General features: G+C 44.1%; 1 protein-coding gene across 7 annotated transcripts in view; it reads left to right on the top strand.

The window, feature by feature from the left end:
* The window catches only part of sobpa (sine oculis binding protein homolog (Drosophila) a), a 32,865-nt gene that overhangs the window by 9,532 nt on the left and 8,112 nt on the right, over positions 1-15,221 (top strand). For 3 of the 7 annotated variants that reach the window (XM_029729905.1, XM_029729911.1, XM_029729908.1), the window contains 5 exons: positions 7,698-7,833; positions 8,462-8,674; positions 10,581-10,732; positions 11,248-11,271; positions 14,767-14,862. In XM_029729905.1, the coding sequence (XP_029585765.1) occupies positions 7,698-7,833; positions 8,462-8,674; positions 10,581-10,732; positions 11,248-11,271; positions 14,767-14,862 (621 nt within the window). The remainder of the gene's footprint in view (positions 1-7,697; positions 7,834-8,461; positions 8,675-10,580; positions 10,733-11,247; positions 11,272-14,766; positions 14,863-15,221) is intronic. The other 4 variants (XM_029729906.1, XM_029729909.1, XM_029729910.1 and 1 more) reach the window with 2 other exon arrangements.

The raw sequence follows: 15,221 nt of genomic DNA on the forward strand, positions 1-15,221 counted from the left end.
TAAAGCTAATGAGGGAGGTAAGAGTCTCCAGCTTCAGAGATTTTTGCAGTTCGTTCCAGTCATTGGCAGCAGAGAACTGGAAGGAGAGGTGGCCAAAGGAAGAATTGGCTTCGGGGGTGACCAGTGAGATATAACTGCTGGAGCACGTGCTACTGGTGGGTGCTGCTATGGTGACCAGTGAGCTGAGATAAGGCAAGGCTTTACCTAGCAGAGACTTATAGATGACCTGGAGCCAGTGGGTTTGGCGACGAGTATGAAGCGAGGGCCAGCCAACGAGAGCATACAGTTCGCAGTGGTGGGTAGTATATGGGGCTTTGGTGACAAAACGGATGGCACTGTGATAGACTGCATCCAATTTGTTGAGTAGAGTGTTGGAGGCTATTTTGTAAATGACATCGCCGAAGTCGAGGATCGGTAGGATGGTCAGTTTTACCAGGGTATGTTTGGCAGCATGAGTGAAGGATGCTTTGTTGTGAAATAGGAACCCGATTCTAGATTTAATTCTGGATTGGAGATGTTTAATGTGAGTCTGGAAGGAGAGTTTACAGTCTAACCATACACCTAGTTATTTGTTGTTGTCCACATATTCAGAACCGTCCAGAGTAGTGATGCTGGATGGGCGGGCAGGTGCGGGCAGCGAACGGTTGAAGACCATGCATTTAGTTTTACTTGCATTTAAGAGCAGTTGGAGGCCACGGAAGGAGAGTTGTATGGCATTGAAGCTCATCTGGAGGTTAGTTAACACAGTGTCCAACGAAGGGCCAGAGGTATACAGAATGGGGTCGTCTGCGTAGAGGTGGATCAAAGAATCACCAGCAGCGAGAGCGACATCATTGATGTATACAGAGAAGAGAGTCTGCCCGTGAATTGAACCCTGTGGCACCCCCATAGAGACTGCCAGAGGTCCGGACAACAGGCCCTCCGATTTGACATACTGAACTCTATAGGAGAAGTAGTTGGTGAACCAAGCGAGGCAATCCTTTGAGAAACCAAGGCTGTTGAGTCTGCCAAATAAGAATGTTGTGATTGACAGAGTCGAAAGCCTTAGCCAGGTCGATGAATACGGCTGCACAGTAATGTCTCTTATCGATGGTGGTTATGATATCGTTTAGGACCTTGAGCATGGCTGAGGTGCACCCATGACCAGCTCTGAAACCAGATTGCATAGCGGAGAAGGTACGGTGAGATATGAAATGGTCGGTAATCTGTTTGTTAACTTGGCTTTCAAAGACCCTAGAAAGGCAGGGTAGAATAGATATAGGTCTGTAGCAGTTTGGGTCTAGAGTGTCTCCCCCTTTGAAGAGGGGGATGACCGCAGCAGCTTTCCAATCTATGGGAATCTCAGACGATACAAAAGAGAGGTTGAACAGGCTAGTAATAGGGGTTGCAACAATTTCGGCAGATCATTTTAGAAAGAGATGGTCCAGATTGTCTAGCCCGGCTGATTTGTAGGGGTCCAGATTTTGCAGCTCTTTCAGAACATCGGCTATCTGGATTTGGGTGAAGGAGAAGTGGGGGAGGTTTGGCCGAGTTGCTGTGGGGAGCGCAGGGCTGTTGACCGGGGTAGGGGTAGCCTGGTGGAAAGTATGGCCAGCTGTAGAAAAATGCTTATTGAAATTCTCAATTATTGTGGATTTATCAGTAGTGACAGTGTTTCCTAACGTCAGTGCAGTGGGCAGCTGGGAGGAGGTGCTCTTATTCTCCATGGACTTTACAGTGTCCCAGAACTTTTTTGAGTTTGTACTACAGGATGCAAATTTCTGTTTGAAAAAGCTACCCTTAGCTTTCCTAACTGCCTGATAACCAGGTGGCGAATCGCATCTCTGCATGTCTGGCAGACATATCAGTGTGGATGACGGATCACCACCTCAAGCTGAACCTCGGCAAGACGGAGCTGCTCTTCCTCCCGGGGAAGGACTGCCCGTTCCATGATCTCGCCATCACGGTTGACAACTCCATTGTGTCCTCCGCCCAGAGTGCTAAGAACCTTGGCGTGACCCTGGACAACACCCTGTCGTTCTCCACTAACATCAAGGCGGTGACCCGATCCTGTAGGTTCATGCTCTACAACATTCGCAGAGTATGACCCTGCCTCACACAGGAAGCGGCGCAGGTCCTAATCCAGGCACTTGTCATCTCCCGTCTGGATTACTGCAACTCGCTGTTGGCTGGACTCCCTGCCTGTGCCATTAAACCCCTACAACTCATCCAGAATGCCGCAGCCCGTCTGGTGTTCAACCTTCCCAAGTTCTCTCACGTCACCCCGCTCCTCCGCTCTCTCCACTGGCTTCCAGTTGAAGCTCGCATCCGCTACAAGACCATGGTGCTTGCCTACGGAGCTGTGAGGGGAACGGCACCTCCGTACCTTCAGGCTCTGATCAGGCCCTACACCCAAACAAGGGCACTGCGTTCATCCACCTCTGGCCTGCTCGCCTCCCTACCTCTGAGGAAGCACAGTTCCCGCTCAGCCCAGTCAAAACTGTTCGCTGCTCTGGCACCCCAATGGTGGAACAAGCTCCCTCACGACGCCAGGACAGCGGAGTCAATCACCACCTTCCGGAGACACCTGAAACCCCACCTCTTTAAGGAATACCTAGGTTAGGATAAAGTAATCCTTCTAACCCCCCCCACCCCCTTAAAAGATTTAGATGCACTATTGTAAAGTGGTTGTTCCACTGGATATCATAAGGTGAATGCACCAATTTGTAAGTCGCTCTGGATAAGAGCGTCTGCTAAATGACTTAAATGTAAATGTAAATGGTTCGTAACTTCCCTGAAAAGTTGCATATCACGGGGGCTATTCGATGCTAATGCAGTACGACACAGGATGTTTTTGTGCTGGTCAAAGGCAGACAGGTCTGGAGTGAACCAAGGGCTATATCTATTCCTGGTTCTACATTTTTTGAATTGAGCATGCATATTTAAGATGGTGAGGAAGGCACTTTTAAAGAATAACCAGGCATCCTCTACTGACGGCATGAGGGCAATGTCATTCCAGGATACCCCGGCCAGGTCGATTAGAAAGGCCTGTTCGCTGAAGTGTTTTAGGGAGCTTTTGACAGTGATGAGGGGTGGCCGTTTGACCGCAGACCCATTACGGATGCAGGCAATGAGGCAGTGATCGCTGAGATCTTGGTTGAAAACAGCAGAAGTGTATTTGGAGGGCGAGTTAGTTAGGATGACATCTATGAGGGTGCCCGTGTTTACGGATTTGGGGTTGTACCTGGTAGGTTCATTGATCATTTGTGTGAGATTGAGGGCATCAAGCTTAGATTGTAGGATGGCCGGGGTGTTAAGCATGTCCCAGTTTAGGTCACCTAGCAGCACGAGCTCAGAAGATAGATGGGGGGCAATCAATTCACATATGGTGTCCAGGGCACAGCTGGGGGCAGAGGGTGGTCTATAGCAAGCGGCAATGGTGAGAGACTTGTTTCTGGAAAGGTGAATTTTTAGAAGTAGAAGCTCGAATTGTTTTGGTACAGACCTGGATAGTAAGACAGAACTCTGCAGGGTATCTCTGCAGTAGATTGCAACGCCGCCCCCTTTGGCAGTTCTATCTTGGCGGAAAATGTTATAATTAGAGGTGGAAATTTCAGGGTTTTTGGTGGTTTTCCTAAGCCAGGATTCAGACACGGCTAAGACATCTGGGTTGGCAGAATGTGCTAAAGCAGTGAATAAAGCAAACTTAGGGAGTAGGCTTCTAATGTTAACATGCATGAAACCAAGGCTTTTATGGTTACAGAAGTCTACAAATGAGAGCACCTGGGGAGTAGGAGTGGAGCTAGGCACTGCAGGTCCTGGATTAACCTCTACATCACCAGAGGAACAGAGGAGAAGTAGGATAAGGGTACGGCTAAAGGCTATAAGAACTGGCCGTCTCGCACGTTCGGAACAGAGAGTAAAAGGAGCAGGTTTCTGGGCCCGATAGCATAGATTCAAGGCATAATGTACAGACAAAGGTATGGTAGGAAGAGAGTACATTGGAGGTAAACCTAGGCATTGAGTAATGATGAGAGAGATATAGTCTCTTGAGACGTTTAAACCAGGTGATGTTATCGCATATGTTGGAGGTGGAACAACATGGTTGGTTAACCTCTCTGGCGCATGTGGGACGAACTCGTCCCACCTACGTAACAGCCACTGAAATCCAGTGGCGCGATTTTTGAATCGTTAGAAATACTATTACTTCAATTTCTCAAACATATGACTATTTTACAGCTATTTAAAGACAAGAATCTCGTTAATCTAACCACACTGTCCGATTTCAAAAAGGCTTTACAACGAAAGCAAAACATTAGATTATGTCAGCAGAGTGCCCAGCCAGAAATAATCAGACACCCATTTTTCAAGCTAGCATATCATGTCACATAAACCCAAACCACAGCTAAATGCAGCACTAACCTTTTATGATCTTCATCAGATGACACACCTAGGACATTGTGTTATACAATACATGCATGTCTGTTCAATCAAGTTCATATTTATATCAAAAAACAGCTTTTTACATTAGCATGTGACGTTCAGAAAAAGCATAACCCCCGCAAACTTCCCGGGGAATTTACTAACAGTTTGCTAAATTACTCACGATAAACGTTCACAAAAAGCATAACAATTATTTTAAGAATTATAGATACATTACTCCTCTATGCACTCGATATGTCCGATTTTAAAATAGCTTTTCGGATGAAGCACATTTTGCAATAATCTAAGTACATAGCCCGGCATCACAGGGCTAGCTATTTAGACACCCACCCAGGTCAGCCTCCACCAAAATCACATTTCCTATAAGAAAAATGTTCTTACCTTGCTTGTTCTTCGTCAGAATACACTGCCAGGACTTCTACTTCAATAACAAATGTTGGTTTGGTCCCAAATAATCCATCGTTATATCCAAACAGCGACGTTTTGTTCGTGAGTTCTAGACACTATCAGAATGCTACATCACGGTCTCGCGCATGGCGCATTGGCGTGACAAAAAATGTCTAAATATTCCATTACCGTACTTCGAAGCATGTCAACCGCTGTTTAAAACCAATTTTTATGCCATTTATCTCGTAGAAAAGCGATAATATTCCGACCGGGAATATGCAATGAGCCTAAACAGCCAAATTAAATTTATCCTCAGGAGCGAATCGTGCACGCGCCTCATTCAAAGGTCCTCTGATCCCCCACTTACCAAAGGCGATAATGTGTTTCAGCCTGAGGCTGCCTCGTCAACCTTCAGGTATTTCCCGGGTTCTGAGAGCCTATCGGAGCCCTGGGAATTGTCACGTTACAGCTAAGATCCTTACTTTTCAATAAACAGATGCAAGACGCACGACTCCTTGTCAGACAGGGTACTTCCTGCATGAAACCTTGTCAGGTTTTGCCTGCCATAGGAGTTCTGTTATACTCACAGACACCATTCAAACAGTTTTAGAAAATTCAGAGTGTTTTCTATCCAAACCTGAACAATAATATGCATATTCTAGCTTCTGAGTTGGTGTAGGAGGCAGTTAAAAATGGGCACATATTTTTTCCAAAATTCTCAATACTGCCCCCTAGCCCATTAAGGTATATTGAGCAGGGCTAGAGGCTCTACAGTGAAATAAGACAGTAATCACTAACCAGGACAGTAATGGACAAGGCATGTTGATATTAGGGAGAAGTATGCGCAGCCAAGTGAATCGTATGGGTCCAGTGAGTGGTTGGGCTGGCTTGGGACACTGCGATTCAGACAGTTAGCAAGCCGGGGCTAGCAAGCTAGCAGTTAGCAGGCCGGGGATTAGCAAGCTAGTAGTTAGCAGGCCGGCTAGCAAGTTAGCAGATTGCCTTAGAGGGACATCGCGATGGGGGAAAGTCTGTTTTTGCCTCTTCGTGCGGTGACGTCGATAGACCAGTCATGGAATTTGTAGGGTTCCAAGTAGCAGAGGGGTCCAAGAAACTGGTCGATGGATCAGCTAACAGTCCAATATGCTCTAGATAGACAGCAGGCCGCGGTTAGCAGAATGGGCCTTCAGGGGACGTCGCGCCTGGGGGGTCTGTTGGAATCCTCGGGCAGATTATGTCGGTATTCCAGTCGTGAAGGATCGGCGGGGTTCCGTGCCCCGTACCGGCAGTAGAAGGGGTTCGGACATTGTAGCCGAGGAGTGAGCTTCAGGAGTAGCCCAGGAGCCCTCGCCGGGAGATGGGCATAGCATGGGCTAGCTGCAGGCTAATTGGTGCTTGCTCCGGGACAGAAACGTTAGCCAGGAGTTGTCAACCCGGGTTGGGGTTAGCTAGCTGCGATGGTCCAGATGAAAAGGTTCAGAGTTTGCGGTAGGAATCCGGGGCTATGGAAAGAAAAATAGGTCCGGTATGCTCTGGTTTGAAACGCGTTGTATGAACTGGTGAGAGCTTTCCAAGCTAAAGGTTAGCTGATGACCGCTAGCAGTGGTTAGCTGACTGATAGCTGGTAGCTACATTTACATTTTACATTTTAGTCATTTAGCAGACGCTCTTATCCAGAGCGACTTACAGTAGTGAATGCATACATTTCATTTCATGCATTTTTTAGTTAGCTAGCTAGCTTCAGTTGAGGAGTTCCAGTTCCGATGTAAGTAGAAATACTTTAGGGAAAAAAACAGATCCCCACCACATTGGGTGAGGCGGGTTGCAGGAGAGTATTTTGAAGTTGAGGTTTAGGAAAAATATTAAAAAGAATGCAAAGAAAAAGATATAAAAAGATATGTACATGGGACAAGACAAAGATGTCTGACTGCTACGCCATCTTGGATTTATTGAGAGAGAGAGAGAGAGAGAGCGAGAGAGAGAGAGATTGTCCATTGAAATTGCAGGCAAAAAGCTGTATTTATGTCATTTACATGACATCACATAATGCTATGGCAGCCATGTTAATGCTTCCTGGGTAGCCTAACATTCACTAATTAGATAGCTAATTGAACTGTTAGAATTACAACATGAACATATAGTAGCACCACTAAAGATGATCAAACTCTGTCAACATACAATTCTGGTGCTACTATGAGAGTGTCTTGAGATTTTCAGGTTTAATGTATGAGGGGCAGAGAGTTCTGTCTTAATAGAATAACACTATTGTGCTCCTTACATGTAAGGATGTGAGGTGGGGTTGACTGGATATTACTGCCTGTGTAGATTTGCAGTGGAAGTACAGTGAAAATAACTCTGTGGTCGTGCTCAGTCATGGTTTAATGGGTTGGGAATTCTGTATAACGTAGGATACGTAGACAATGTGGAATTGTTGTGCTGTGATCAGTATAGACTTGTTACATGCTACTCATGTGGATTGCTTCTGGAAATCAACTGTAAAAAGCTATGATCAAACTATTAGATTGTGTGCTGGTAAATTGAGGCCTTGACCAAACCAGTCTGGGATAAGTCAGCTGTCAAGTTGTCCTGATCTAGTACGTGTGCACGTATCTCTAGTTAGGATTCTGCCATCAGTGAATAATTGCTAATTGAATATATTAATTAAGCATTATTGCAGGAAATTGGAGCAACCCATTCAAAAAACATGTAGCTTTGTTTCATATAACAAGCATTTCCTTTATTGTGTGTTTTGGGGGGGGAAACCTTGTTCATATGCAAACAACCCCTTTTATCCCTCATTGCTCCCCTCATTACACTGTGATGTAATAGTGAAACGGGGTTCATGCTTGTTAATCCTAATGGCAAATATTGTGTCTCTTGTCTTGCAGAGTTTTGCGGAGAACACCATGAATGAGCTGCTTGGCTGGTATGGCTATGACAAGGTGGACCTGAGAGACCAGGACAACATCGACATACGGAACTACCCAGATGGAGAGGCACAACAACACATCTCTGTCCTGAAAGGTGAGCATAACCATGGAGACAGATATTTATTTATCTGGTCATTGCAGTTGTTGATTCATTGAAAAAGCTATTTTCTGTGCACAGGAGCATACTTCTTAATCTAAAAATACGGTTTTGCACGTGGTATTACAAGTGATGCAAAATGTGACATTTACTGTCTATGCTGAGTTAAAACTCCCTCTGCAGGGCCAGGGACAGAGGCTGGGGAAAGTACTGCTGCAACTTGGCAGTAGTTTATCATGATTGATGAGGCAATTCAGTCAGGCTATCCAGTTCAAAATCTGCTGTAGTTGCATCATCCAGTCATTATGGTGTAGTTGTGTTTGAGCAGGAAACTGCACTTTGCTTTCCTATTGGTGATTAAACAAGTGTCTCTGGAATCTCTACATGGTGATCCCTGATTATAATGTTGGATAAAATTGTAGAAATTCACATCAGGCATTGAGCAAGCATAGGGCCTTATCTAATCAAAGCTGCCAACATGGTTTCCAGGGTAACACAAAGGACACCCATCTTGCGTCAAAAGCATAATTCTTTGGATTCATTGAAGTGATGAATGATGTCCATTTCCATTGCTTTACATACAGCAAGTCCAGAAAGTCCAGCACACTCACTTTGTCTCCCTCAGAAAACTCTTTACCAAAAATCCCAGGAGGATCGGGGGAGAATAGTGATGTCTCCCCACACCAAGCCAATAGCTCCCACTCTACACCGACATTGAGGAACGGAGTGACAGAGTCCTCCACCACCCCATCCACCTCCACACCCAGCACCAGGGAGCATGGGAACATGCCCATCATAGTTCCACTGATCCCACCCCCCATGATCAAGCCACCAGCAGGTAAAACACTTCACACACACAAAACAACAAACATACTGCATGTGTTTAAGCTTGCACTTTAAGGACTATCAGAATGGATCCTACAATCGAATCCCAAATATACATAAGTGTAGTACGAATCTAACGAATCACTGCCATTTCAGTGCTCAAATCCACTGTCAGTTTTACAATCACTTGATAAATGAGGAACAAAGGTCTGTAAATACATAGACACACACCCCAGGCTCCCCTCCTCCAACTGTTTAAGTGTCAAGATCACCTGGTCAACTCAGTGGAAATGTACATGGACAGAGGGCTTCATTGAACCACAAGTGTGCCGTGATACTCAAGAGGCTCATCAGCCTGCGTGGGGAGAGGAGAGTGCCATGGCATCACCCTAGAGGCGGCCTCACAGCCTCACACAACCTCACACAGCACAGGGGGAAAAACAGATGGTATGGTCCCTCTCTCACAGCTCAACACCAACCGCCCCCACTCCCCCTCCCACCGCCCATCCAACTTGTACCCCTTTTGAATTATTCATATGCCCTGCAAGAGCAATAGAGGGGCTTTTGAGGTGTAGGTATACTGGATGATAGAGGTATTTAATATGGGCGCTGCATAATTACAGTACAAGGCTCTCTCCCAGCAGATGTGAGTTCTTTAATAAGGAAACGCATAACGAGAGCCGAGAAAAAGGCCAGAAAAATCTGAATGCAAACATACCGCGTCAAGTGACCTTTTTGTATGAAAATAATTAGATGCTTTCAAATGAACACTTTACATTTTAGTAATTTAGCAGACACTCTTATCCAGAGCAAATTACAGGAGCAATTAGGGTTAAGTGCCTTGCTCAAGGGCACATCGACAGATTTTTCACCTAGTCATCTCGGAGAGTCGAACTAGAAACCTTTCGGTTACTGGCCCAACGCTCTTAACCACTCGTCTATCTGCCACACTTCAACTTGTTCGTTGTTGCCAAATATTTGATTTAATTACTGCCAGGTTGCCATGGGACTTTAGAACATAGATTTTCTAAAACAATGCAATAATGGAGGGATGTAGAGGGGGAACTTCCCCAGGAGTACTTTCTAGAAAGAATAAATTCATATTTTTAACTGGAGCTCTTCTACCCCCATTCACACCTACCTCTACAGAGATCTCTCAATATGGGCCATATAGCAGGAGCATAAAGGAGCATAAAATATGCATGCTGTGGCCACGGTGCTATCTTTGGGCCTCCCGGGAGTTATTCACCTTAATTGAAAATGTCTTTCCTTTAAAACAGATTTGCACTATAGATCTATTAAGCTTAACAAGAGGGAAAAAGCCTTCCCAGTACTCACCACAGTGTGATAAGGGAGTGAGCGGAGGTGAAAGACTAATGGGCACATTTCTTTTCACCTTTGCACACACTTAGTCATAATGTGATAATTGTGAGTCTCACAGGAAGAAGTCTCTCCACATAGTACAACACTGAGGGGCTAAAAAAGCTATGTAAATTACCCAGCAACCCTTGTTTAAGATGAGAGACCCATTTGATGTCATGGAGGGTGTTAAGTTTCCATGTTCTAATGAATCTCCAATGAAGCCCTCTGCAATTTAATTAGGTAGACTTCAGCTGAAGCATTTTAAAATCGACAAACAATTTTTGTCCACAGCGATTTCTTAGGGCATCTCGGTCTAGTTAGAATGTCTCTAACTGCCTTCATGACTGCAGCAAAAAACCCTTGGGGTGGGAAGCACTGTGGGAAGCACTGTCCTCTTTTGGAAGGGGAATACTGTCAGGATGCATTGTTGGTCGGATCATTCACATGATGAGATTTGACAGGTGGCTGTCAGATTGTTTGGGTGGGGTGGGGGGGTTTGGCTGGAGTGTTATCCAGTTATCCTCACATTGTGTCTGTTTGTGTTTGTGGTCCCCCAGACGAGGATGTGTCTAACGTCCAGATCATGTGCGCATGGTGTCAGAAGGTTGGCGTCAAACGCTATTCCCTCAACATGGGCACTGAGCTGAAGAGCTTCTGCAGTGAGAAGTGCTTTGCCGCCTGCCGCAGAGCCTACTTCAAGAGAAACAAGGTAAACTCCTTCTTAACACTCCTATCTCATTAATGAACCAATTATGCAAGTGCACACAAGACCATGTGGTACATATATGTACTGACATACATCACTTCCTCCCTACATCCACTCTTCCTGATTTCTCAGATTAAGATGCTGTAGTACACTTGTCAATCCTTAGGAATTGTATTGACCAACTTTCAACTTTGTACAATATCTCCACTAGATGGCTGGGTGAGGAGCCCAGAAGCTTAGGTACTTTGGATATTTCGCTCCTGAGTTTTGGCCTTTCTTTTGAGTACCCATTGTAGTAGAATAACACAAAACCAATATCCATCCTTGGCTTGTGGTTTCATCATTGAATATGCAGAAACACGGTTTCAGTCATACCCTATGCAGTTGACTTTCAAAAATGCATTGGTTCCAATTATCAGTATATATTATCTTTCCAAAGACAGACCATAAAGTAAATAGTGTTTTAATTTGTCCTGATTTCTGAAGTTAAACATTCTGCTTTCTTTCTTATACCTAAGCTTGGATATGTAAGGAATTACAGTGTAAGTATGATATGTTTTTATTTATGTCTTTATTCCTTTCCCTTTTTTCATCAAAACATAATCACTTAGCATAGCTCTGTATGCTACCGGCTGTTGAAATGGAAGTATACATATGTCTGATCATGTAAGATACTGTACGGGAATCCAGTTCTTTCTGTTCACACTATCAATTTTCATAGCATGAGTTGCTTGTACCTACTGTGGTTTCTCCCACATTTGTTAAGTATTGCTAGTCGTAAAGTGAAAGTTCACACTAAAGTCTAAGTTTATTTGACACTTCTATGAGTGCTGTATGTAGATATATGAACAAAAGCACAACTGAAGTGGTATTACATTTCAGTGAGTAAGGACCAAAGTGAAGAACTATCCAGGGACAGAATTCCCACGTTAGGAAAACAGACATGGCTAGAGCACAGAAAGTCCTTGTCTGCTGAGGTGGTGCAGACTCTATATTATGTCTCACACTCTCACATTCATGCAGGCCATTTGTGTAAGTGATATCCACATGTTTCTTTTTTCATGCACCCACAAGATTGGCCACAACTCCAAACCCTCCAGTTTTTCCAACAAAAAAATGGCATGGCTGAAAACGTATCTTGTCTGTTTGTGTCTGAAAGGGGAGCCAGGACATAGCGAGTAGGGTGGCGTAGGGGTGGGCAGTGGAGACGCATCATGTTTCGCTAAATATCTACAGCTGCTTCGTCCGTGTAATCCAATCTCCTCTTATGGCGAGCGCGGGTGAGGAGGATTCAGTTTCTTCCATTGCCACTGCACAACACCATCCATCCAGTGCACCAGGAATAATACCAACATTCAGCCATGTGATAGGGTGGCTGGGGGTAGAAGAGTTCTGATCCAGTTTTGAGCTCATCTAATGACTAGTCTGGTTAATTTCACATAGACATTCAACATAGACACACACTCTCTCTCTCAGCCCTCCCCTCACATCATGTAAAAGATAGAGAGGGTAAAGTGCAAGTGAAGAGGCCCTAGCTTGTATTTTACAGCCCATTTCTGATGTAATACGTCTATCTTTTTCATGGCTCAGGAATCTTTCCTTACACCTCTAGAGACCTGTAAAATTCCATCTCTGTCTTTGTCTCTGAGGTCCCTCCAGGCAAGTGCTTCTTTACGTAACCCCAGTAATGTCACATCACCTCAAACAGACACACATTTTCATACACAGGCTGTCGGTTGCCTGCACTGCTCTGACGCACTGTGCAATTTACTTTACCATCTGGATCCAATATCAAGGAAGACACACTGAATAAGATGTGTATGTGTGTGTGTTTGATAAACTGTGTTACCGGTCCTCATTGTGATTCAGTCCTGGTTAGGGAACCTATAGGTCCCCATGTCGCAGCAGGAGAGCCTAGTAAGGGAGGTGATTTCATAGCTGACAGCGATTAATACAAATAAAGGGAAAGGGGGAAACTTAGAGAGTAGTTTGAGGGTAGAAACTGGAGCTTGAACTTGCACTACACAGACATGGTCATATCATGCTCTCTCTTCCTCTCAAAGTCTAACTATCCCCGCTAGATAGCTTCGGGCTTAGATATTGTATTTATTTTTTAGGTAAAGGTTGATGATCATTAGAAATCACAACAAAGAGGCCTGGATGGACCAATCAGCGCACCTACCGACAGAATAAATGTTAGTCAGATAAAATAAACACTGACTTTCTAGATCGTTGTAATATGACATGAAGATCACTTTTACAACAGCAGTACATAAGTTACTTGACAAGCTTAAACAAGCTTGTTATCCCACAACCAAACATGAACAAAAAGAGAATGTTCAAGGAACATTTCCTGTTAGCTGGGTAATCTAATGAGAGGACAGAAGGAGGGGGCTGGCCCAAAGATGTGTGTTGTCCCAGGTGGGTGGAAAGTTGTAAATTTGTGCTAGATGTGTTTGAGAATGTGTGAGTGTGTATGTGTGTGTATTTGTGCAATGGGACGTCTCCATGATTGTCTGTTTCTTGTTGTTGTGGGTATGTGTGTGTGTATATATATGTGAGGGTATTCCTTTTGGGAAACACACCTCTTGACAGGTGAAAAGCACACACACCTGGGCAGGCACTGATGCCCAGATGGAGGCTTGCACAGTGACAGCTGGTGTGCCACTGCCTCTGGCCATCTTAGTCACCAATGGGCACAGATACCGGTGGTGTGGAACTGTGATGCCATGTTTACACCGGACACTTTAGCCAGACTGCAACTGTATTTAGTTGTCATAGTGTTTCCAACAATAAGACATCACATATTTTCTGTGATAAAAAGTGTTACTGGATTTTCCAGGGGAATAAGCTGTGGAATATATTTGCGTAAATAACATTTCTAATAGCCAAGGAGTAGTTTGAGGAAGAGTAACTTTTGAAACAGCTTTCCTTCCAAAAAGTGGAGAGTGGGACATCGTCACTCATAATCACAGCAACTGATGATTAGAAATGATGGCCAATGATTATATGATTTTTTGGAAGGAAAGTTGTTTCAAAATGCAGCTTGACTTCTCTGGATGGACAAATGTTTTACCCATGGCGGGTAGGCACTTTCATAGCCAATGTCTGGGTTTATCACCAGGTAGTCGGTTTTCCTTCATACTCTCAGTCTCGTCATACAACACAGTTGTGCCTGATTCCCAGTAAAGGACGTGGTGTCCCCATTGTATGACTGTACTTTCACCCGACACTATGTCTGGTGCTGGTTGATCTCTCTCTCTCCATCGCTCTCTCTCTCCCTCTCTCTGTTTGTGTATGTGTGTGTGTGTGCCCCTCATGCCTCGTTCACTGTGCCAGCACCTCATTAGCACTATATGTAAATGAATTGGCACAGGACCAGGGTCACAGCACAAAATGGAGACTGGATAATGACACAATGACACATCTGTGTGTGTGTGTGTGTGTGTGTGTGTGTGTGTGTGTGTGTGTGTGTGTGTGTGTGTGTGTGTGTGTGTGTGTAAATTTCAATGCTTATAGATGTGACTACACAGTGTCTAGTGCCAATGTAAAAAGAGAGAGCATCCCGTCAACCCAGCGATGCTGGTGGATTTTAAATCCCATATCCTCTTTCCTTTAACCTTTATTACTGGGACATTGCTTGTGATATTGTTAAACAGTTGTTTCTCCTTGGAAGTCTTTAAATATGATTAATGCAGCATTTACTCCCCGGATAACAATGTTTAGATTACTGTGCAATTTCATAGAATTCCCCTCTTTCACAGTTCATAATGCCAATATAACATCTAGGCTCTTTAGCTGTCAATGTGAACAATTAACTATAGTTACTACACACACACACACACACGCTTTCCACATGGCTTTATTTTATGATGATGAGAACCTGCATATGATTCCACAACCCAAATGCATGTTCACCATTTTACCTTTGTCGGTGTCTTTCCATTCATAAGTTTGTTGTTGTTTTCCCTTCTTCTTTTCTGTCCACCTGTTTATTTTGTCCGTTCGTAAAAAGAGGCCGTTATTTCTCCCCTCAGGCGAGAGACGAAGACGGCCGTGGTGAGAAATTACCCCAGCACAGCTATTCTAAGGATACGCCCAGGCTTGTCTTCAAGACAAACAGCGATGTGCTTGTAAGGACTAAAACGTTTAACAAAGATAGAGTTTAAGTTTTTGATGGCTAGAAATGTAATGACATATTTTGATATTCATGACTGTTTGATGTGTTGAATAATGTAAAGAGGTTTGTTTTTAGAGAATGTACTGTTAGCCTTTAGTTATATATAAAACAATTACGTTGATTTAAAGTGAATCACATACTTTTTTCATTCAAATTGTTTTATTTTCTCATTTTCATTCTGCATTGTGTTAGATTCAGATGTTGTGTTCTCTCTTCATAGATCCATAATGAGGAATTTTCTGCCAATTTTATCTTGACCATTTTTTTTGCTGACATTTCAATACATTTCAATCCAGTAATAGAATTGGACAT

This window comes from Salmo trutta, chromosome 33 (assembly GCF_901001165.1).
Source record: "Salmo trutta chromosome 33, fSalTru1.1, whole genome shotgun sequence".
In the NCBI taxonomy this organism is placed as follows: Eukaryota; Metazoa; Chordata; class Actinopteri; order Salmoniformes; family Salmonidae; genus Salmo; species Salmo trutta.